This window comes from Sphaeramia orbicularis, chromosome 13, assembly GCF_902148855.1.
Source record: "Sphaeramia orbicularis chromosome 13, fSphaOr1.1, whole genome shotgun sequence".
In the NCBI taxonomy this organism is placed as follows: domain Eukaryota; kingdom Metazoa; phylum Chordata; class Actinopteri; order Kurtiformes; family Apogonidae; genus Sphaeramia; species Sphaeramia orbicularis.
Window position 1 is genome coordinate 44153302 of NC_043969.1, and position 8138 is coordinate 44161439.

Sequence of the window (8138 nt, forward strand, 5' to 3'; positions counted from 1 at the left end):
CTTTTTTGCTCATTTTTAATGATGAGTTTGTTCATTTTTTTGTTTGCTTTGCTAATTTTCTAGTTATTTTTTCATATTATTGATTTTTTCCCCCCTTTTTTTCATTTTGTTGATTATTTTGTTAAATATTTTTCATTGATTTTTGCTCTTAATGCTTCATTTTATTGACATTGTTTGTGTTTATTCATTTTCTTGATTATTTTAGTAATTTTTTGTTCATTTGGTGATTGCTTAATTCATTTGTATTTATTATTTTGTATGTTGTTCATTTTGTGTTTACTCTGATTTTTTTTTTCCACCTTTGGGATGATTACTTTGAATCAAAATGAACAAAATAAGTTCGCTCTTCTTTCTTAAACATGTTCTTACTCACATTTGACACTGAAAGAGTAAAATAAAAATAAAAAAAAATACTATGATATGTGGTCGGTTTTGGTTAAAAATTGAGATGTTGTGGCAGATGTTAATGTTGTTTTTTTTGTTGGGTTATAAGAGTTGCATATTTGTCATTTTCATCTATAGCTGAAAACTTTGGAAACATATGTTATAATATATTGACAATACAATGAATTAATGTGCACTTTATTGTGATAGTGGCCACATTCACGTTTAATAAATCAATGTCCACAATGTGATATTTAGTGACATCTAGTGGTGAAGCCTCACAATCACCATCAGCTGGGGCTCTGGTTCCTAAACTGCGGAACTACATTTGTATTGGGTCACCCTTTGGAAGAGGAAAATATGCAGCAGTAATACGATATGTGAATACATTTTTCTAATTAAAACTGAGGAAGAGTGTTTTTTTTATTACTTTATGAATGTTGACCTCAAACAAAGGCATGTGAAATGTAGAGACGAGGTGTCATTTGTAAAAGACCACAGGCAAAAATTATATAATGGTCAAAAATTACACATAAGTCATGAAAGATTAATGTGATGTAAAAGACACAAGAAGACTAAAAGACCCAGCAAGTCACAAACATTGTAAAATATGCAACAGGATTAAAACAACATAGAAGCTTTATTAAAAAAAAATATATAAAAAAAAAAAAAAATTAAAAACCTTAATTCTTGTGTGAATCTCAAGCTGAAAAAGTTTGTTTATCACTTGTCTGTGGTTTGCACTCCTCTCCCATCTAGTTCCCATGTTGGGCATAATTTTTAAAGAAGTACAGAAGCTGTTTGAAGTTTTTTTCTGGACTCTCTGACATATCACGTTACAGAAGATGTGATATTTGGGTGAAATTATTCAGTTCTTACTGTTTATATTATGACCTCTGTATGCCCTAACCCTGTATGCCTCTTCACTACTGCCATGTACAAGATTTAACATTTAGTTTTATAAAAGACACAACTGTAGTCAAAGTGATCATGATTGAATCATTATGTAAGTGTTTACCCAAGTATCCTACATGGGTACATACTGAACTGGTAAATTTTAAATCTTAAAAGAAACTAGACATATCTCCTAAGCGGTCAGTCTTATCTGGATATTATTGTTGTTACTTTAGTGGAAAGATTACATACATTAAAAGTAAAACTAATACACTGTGCTCCAGTTTGCGAAAACAAATATCAAAATAAACAATCATCACCATAAATATACAGATAAGAATAATGATGATGAAAGTAAAATAAATAATTTTAACCCTTTCATGGATAGGGGTCACTACAGTGGACAGCTATTTTACAGCTGTTCTCTTGTATATTCATGGGATTTGTTGTTTTAGTTCCATATCAGCCAACACAGCGGATACTTATGCATCATCCCATACACTCCAATTCACACCATTACTGTAACTTTGCTGTTCTTGATAAACCTGATCTGCAGTAACATGTTTGAGTGTAAATCAATTGCTTGTTATTATTATTAAACAGTGCTTTTGGTTTTTTTTTAAACATAGGGTTTTTTTTTGTTTTTTGCATATTATCTCCATGAAGTGAGTAATGAGTAGTATTAGAGTATGTTAAAATGTGAGAAAACATTAGATTAGAAGCTTTTTTTTTTTTTTTTTTTCATAGTTTTCAAGTGATGTATCAGTAAATACGTGTTTTTTTTGCTTCAAAAATCAAATGCATGGTGTCAAACTGAATGGACATTTTTGGAACTCCATGAAAAATAGATTAATAAAGTTTTCAATTACATTTTGTTTTTCATGCCTAAAGAGGGATAAAAACACTCAAGAAAATAAATCTTGATTAAGGTTCTCACAGTTCATGCATGAAAGGGTTAAACACATGTAATTTTGCCTAAATTTCCATTATTTTGCACAGAAAGTCATTGTACGAGGGAGGGCTGAAAAGTTCATAGCCTGACTTGGAAGGAGTTATGCCACAGTGATGAAACTTGGTTTATTTTTCAACATAGTCTCCCCTGCGGTCCACACACTTCTTCCAGCGGTGTTGCAGCTCTTGGATCCCAGCGGTATAGAAGCTCTCATCCTGATCACCAAAAAAGTCCTCCACAGCAGATATGACCTCATCATCAGTCTGGTACCGCTTCCCAGCCAAGTGTTTTTTCATGTTTGGGAACAGAAAATAGTCAGATGGTGCCAAATCAGGAGAATATGGGGGATGATCAACCAGTTCAAAGCCACAGTCTTTCACAGCAGCCATTGCAACCGTCAATTTGTGTGCAGGAGCATTGTCCTGGTGAAACAGGACCCCCTTTGACAGTTTTCCAGGCCGTTTTGACTTGATTGCCTTTCGCAGCTCCCTAAGCAAGTTGGCGTAGTATTCTCCATTGATAGTTTGTCCTTTCTGAAGGTAATCAATGAACACAATGCCCTTTGCATCCCAGAAGACGGAAGCCATCACCTTCCCTGCCGAGGACACAACTTTGGTCTTCTTTGGAGGGGGAGAAGAGGGGTGTTTTAACTGCATCGACTGATGTTTGCTCTCTGCCTCAAAGTGATGGACCCAACACTCATCTTGGGTGAGGAAACGTTCAAGAAAACTGTCTGGATCTGCTTCAAAAAGTGCCAAGTTCACCTGCGACATGACCAGCCTGGTGTGCTTTTGATCAGGCGTCAAAAGGCGTGGCACCCACTGAGCGGACACCTTCGACATGCCAAGTTCTTTGTGCAGAATGTTCTCAACTCGTTCACGGGAGATGGCTATGGTATTAGCTATCTGATTCACAGTTAAACGTCTGTCATCCATCACCATGTGGTGAACACGGTCGATGTTTTCTTGGGTTGTTGCTGTGGCAGGACGTCCGGATCTTGGGTCATCTTCAAGGCTCTCCCTACCCCTCTTGAATTCAGCTGCCCACTTTTTCACAGTTGATAAAGCTGGAGCATCATCCCCTAATGTAGCAACCATGTCAGCGTGAATGTCCTTGGTGGTTAACCCCTTTTTCTGCAGATATTTGATAGCACCACGGTGCCAAATTTTATCCATGTTCACAAAATGTCTCTGGTTCTACTTTTCAACGTCTTCAAACACTACATCAGTGTCAGTTAATCTGGAAATAATCCATGCCGTTAGTATCACAAAATGTTGAATTCATGCTGCATTCCAGGCAACCTGTAACTCGTGTTTTTCCAGTCTTCTACCGGTGATAACACCACTGGAATGGCAGTCAAACCTGTGACTTTCCACCCGTGAACTCCTACTAGAGCGATGTACTCCTAGGTACGACTTCTGACGTCACGTAGCAATGGCAGCCCCCGTGGATGCGGCGTTTATGCAGATTGTTTATTGAAACAAGGTACTGCTCTAACGCTATTTATCTGCAAATGTTCTGCATAATCAAGCTAGTTTTCAGTCCATTGAGTGCAAGAATAAATATAAACAGCTTCTCTTGCCTTATGCACCGTTTTTCCTCCTCTGTTTCCCTCAAATAACGGAGGAGTAAGCACCTTTGGCGATAGAAATGATTGTAAATAAACATAACGTACGGTCCGACATGCTGGTTTGTTTACATCTAGCAACCACACTTCCTTGCACTCAGGCACTTTGGTGTGACTTGCCTGGAACGCTACAAAGTCGAGAGTCGTGGTTCGAAGTCGTGATTTACGGGCTCAAAAAACGGCCTGGAACGCAGCATAACTACTTCCGGGTCAGGCTATGAACTTTTCAGCCCACCCTCGTACTTTGAAGTGAATTGAACGTGAGGGAGAGTACGTGAACGACTTGTCAATCACTAAACGTCATCACGTAACTCTAAGTGCTCCGCCCACAGTGGTGAAGCGTTTCCGCCAAGATGGTTGTTGGTGCCTTTCCTATCGCCAAGCTCCTCTACCTCGGAGTAAGGCAGATGAGCAAGCCCGTGGCGAACCGGATAAAAGCAGGAGCCCGGAGAAGCGAGTTTTTTAAGAATTACATCTGTCTGCCGCCAGCACAGCGTGAGTAACCGACGTAAACCGTTTCAGTGACCGCTAGCTCGCTGTGTCAGACGCCCAGAATGTAGATATAGCTAACAGTGATTCAGCGACCAATGAGAGTTCAGTGTTTATATCAGTCTGACCAATCATTTTCTTGAATTTACTTCTTCAACCAATAGCAGAAGGGCAGGGTCCAAGAGGCGGGTCGTGGTTGTCATTGAACACTGAGAAGCGTGTTTTAATGACAGTAGTGTTTTTTTTACCCTACGTACTGTAAAAACTATAACAACAAATTTAGATAAACATTCATGACCGATCACAGGGCTCTTTTGGTGTGGTGTCACTCGTTGAACAAATGTCCCGGTTAAATTGTTAGAATACTGATAACATGGCGAATAAAAGAAATGACACAAAAAGACTCACCTGCCTCCCCTAATTAAGTAGCACTGCTAACTTTGTCCATATACTGCATTAAGTAAAACAGACTAATAGACTGACAAAACCAAAGGGTGTAGGTCTGACCTCAGCGTTGGTAAGGACATGTATAACATATATAACCACAAAATTTTTAATAACACAACAATATTTTTGCACACTTATTTGTGTATATTTCTGTAATTGTCATATTTATAATACATAGTCTAATACATATTGTTCAAATTGTTAAAACTGTGCCTTCATAGACTATTTTAACATGTATATTTGGTGTATATACTCAGAACGATATTTGTATTTGTATATTTAGAGAATTATCTATCTATCTATCTATCTATCTATCTATCTATCTATCTATCTATCTATCTATCTATCTATCTATCTATCTATCTATCTATCTGTGTGTGTGTGTGTGTGTGTGTGTGTGTTTATATATTTTTTCTTTTTCATGTATTGATAATTTATTTCCAATTACTCTTTATTATATTTGGATGGAGCAACTCTAACATACAATAATTTCCCCCTGGGACTGATTAAGTATTCTGATTTTGATTCTGATCTGAAAAAAAAAAAAAAGAAAACCATAATGTGACACGGTTCACACCAGGGCCGGTTCTAGCCTGTTGTATTAGGGTGGGTTGGTTGAAATAACAGGTGGGCAACTTGGTTGGTGTGTACAGACAAAAGCAATAGTGGCCTGAAGGTGCACAGTTTGAATTGCAGTCCTGACGGCACTGAAAAGAAGTGGTTTGGGGGTTTATGCAAGTATAAGAATCACTTTATTGATCCCCAAAGAGAAATTCAATTGTCAGGCAGCTCATCTGTGTTCAGTTACTCTTTAATATAAAATGAAAATGATTTTAAAAGTCCTTTGTGCATATTTCTTTTCATTGGATGAGCTTGGAAAATAAAAGAATGAATTCTAAGTACTCATAAAATAAATTATTCTCACTGTGGCCAGAATTTATACAAAAAGAAGGCAGTCTACTCTTGTTCAAACTTAGACTGAAAAGTGGCACAGAGAGAACAACCGTACAAATAACTGAAACTGGGCCAAAAGTAAAAATAAAAAAGCTAACTTACATTTTTTCATATTTCACAAACCAAAAAAGTCTTATTCAAATTCAATCTGTAAAGTGACAAATGACAAAGAGAACAACAAATCTTTCTTTTTCCATCTAAAACCCTGAAATTTAGACTCAAATGTCAGTAGAACTATATACGTATAGACCATCATGACGAAATTATTATAATAATTAATATAATTTAGTGACAGAGATCATTTGCCACTCACTCGGTTTTTGTCCCTTCCTTGGGCGACAGTTGAGAGACCCTGTGTGTGTTTTACTGGCGTTGTGTTGCCCAATGTGTGTGTTTTATTGGTGCTGCTTTTGTCAGTGTGTACGTACATAACGTGATGCGAGTGGCCGCCAAACCAGGCCAGCTACTCTGCAGGAGCCCAGAGACAATGCTTAACCCAAGAGCACATCAACAAGCCACAGATGCAGTGAAACTCCGATAGAGAGAATCGCAGTATTAAACAGAAACCCCGACAGGTGCAGCAGTGACCTTGATAGGTGCAGGAGAGACCAAGGTGGGACGTTTAACTCCCCACAGCCCAGAAATGGACTGTGAGCTGCTGTACGAGTGAATGAAGTGCTCAGGAAATGCAAAACAATAATGACAATCAATCACTGATAGAATAGGGCGGGCTGTAGGCTGCCCATCCAATCGCAAATAAGAGCCAATAGTAGTGTTATGTGTTACTGTTATGTTTTTCTATTGGATAAACGTTTCCCTTAACTTTTGATTGGATGGATAAGACAGACATTTGGGTGGGCTTAGCCCACCCCTGCCCATGCCTGCCGTTGGCCTTTCTCACCTAATGAAGTAGTTAGTGTTAATTATGTATATACACTGCATTAAGTGAAACAGACTAATAGACTGACAAAACCAAGGGTGTAGGTCTGACCTCAGCGTTAGTAAGGACATATGTAACATTTATAACCACATAATTTTTAATAACAACAATATTTTTGCGCACTTATTTATGTATATTTCTGTAATTATCATATTGATAATATATTGTCTAGTTCATATTGTACAAATTGCTGTTTTATTTGTGTCTTAATAGACTGTTTTAATGTGTATATTTGAGTCTGACCTGGAAAAAAAACCAACAAAAAAAACAACAACACAACAATCTGATGAAGTTCACACAAATACATACATCCGTATGTATTTTAACTTTCATCAGATTCTCGAATGGTTCCTTTGTACTGAATATTTTTTCTCTTTGGTTTTCAGTCTACCACTGGATTGAGATGAGAACAAAGATGCGGATCATGGGCTTTCGTGGTGCCACCATTAAGCCACTAAATGAGGAGGCAGCTGCAGAGCTGGGAGCCGAGCTGCTGGGAGAAGCAATCATCTTCCTCATCGGTGGCGGTTGCATGGTGCTGGAGTACAGCAGACAGGCTACAAACTCACGTCGTAAAGAAGATGAGCTGAACGCAACCATCACAGAACTACAGACTCAGATAGCAGAACTAACTTTAACTACAGAGACTCTAGATGCTCAGCTGAGAGAGGTCAACAGACTACTGGTTTCCTTTCCTACTCCTTCCAAAAAGTGATTAATGAGCTATATGCAACATTTGTTGTTCTGTGTGTGTAGAATGAGAGTGCACTAAAGTTGCACTACTATATGCACAGCCTAATACCAGCCCTGCATCACACACTGTCCTTTGCTCTTAAATTTGGGTGGAAGACGTGGACAGAAGCATACTGGTGCGCTGTGGATTTGGGTTCTATCATTAGCTCAAGTTTTGAGCAAATATTTGTAAAGGGGATTGCTATGATATTCATAGTGCATTTCTGTGGTTCATCTCGCATGTTCAATAAACAGCTGACTAAAAAAAAAAAAAAAGTACTGTACAATGCAATGGTGACCGCAATTTAGTTAATATACTTGATAACAGTTCCAGTTGTAATCATCTGTTTTCAGTGATTTGGTGAATCGTAATTACTTTGCAGCTTCTCCTAATTTTGAATGGCACTAGATTGCACTGTCTAATGCCACTCCGAAATTAGTTTTATTGCCCTGTAAACTGACAGCAAACGCAAACACTGGGACATATCGATTGACAATTTTTGAGGGTTTAATTCAAACATTTCATGGATGTGTCATATTGTATTTAAATTGCATATCCCTTTGCTGGTTCACACACAAGATGTCAACTGTGGGATTACATGTAATAAACAAAATGGTATGTTGTCTGTGATCTCAGTTTATGTTGTGTTGCACAATTCTACCACATGCTAAACTAAAATGAAAATGAAATCACCAGCCTACAATTTATCCTGTTCACT

General features: G+C 37.8%; 1 protein-coding gene across 1 annotated transcript; it reads left to right on the forward strand.

The window, feature by feature from the left end:
• The first annotated feature begins 4182 nt into the window (after positions 1 to 4182).
• opa3 (outer mitochondrial membrane lipid metabolism regulator OPA3) lies at positions 4183 to 8050 on the forward strand. Its single transcript, XM_030153081.1, has 2 exons — positions 4183 to 4352; positions 7074 to 8050. Exons 1-2 carry the CDS (start codon positions 4211 to 4213, stop codon positions 7400 to 7402), a joined length of 471 nt encoding a protein of 156 aa, XP_030008941.1. The 5' UTR covers positions 4183 to 4210; the 3' UTR covers positions 7403 to 8050.
• The last annotated feature ends 88 nt before the right edge of the window (positions 8051 to 8138 follow it).

Coding starts and splice junctions, on each gene's coding strand:
- opa3 (XM_030153081.1), top strand. CDS start 4,211: ATGGTTGTTGGTGCCTTTCCTATCGCCAAGCTCCTCTACCTCGGAGTA. Junction 4,353..7,073: donor CTGTCTGCCGCCAGCACAGC/GTGAGTAACCGA, acceptor TTTGGTTTTCAG/TCTACCACTGGATTGAGATG.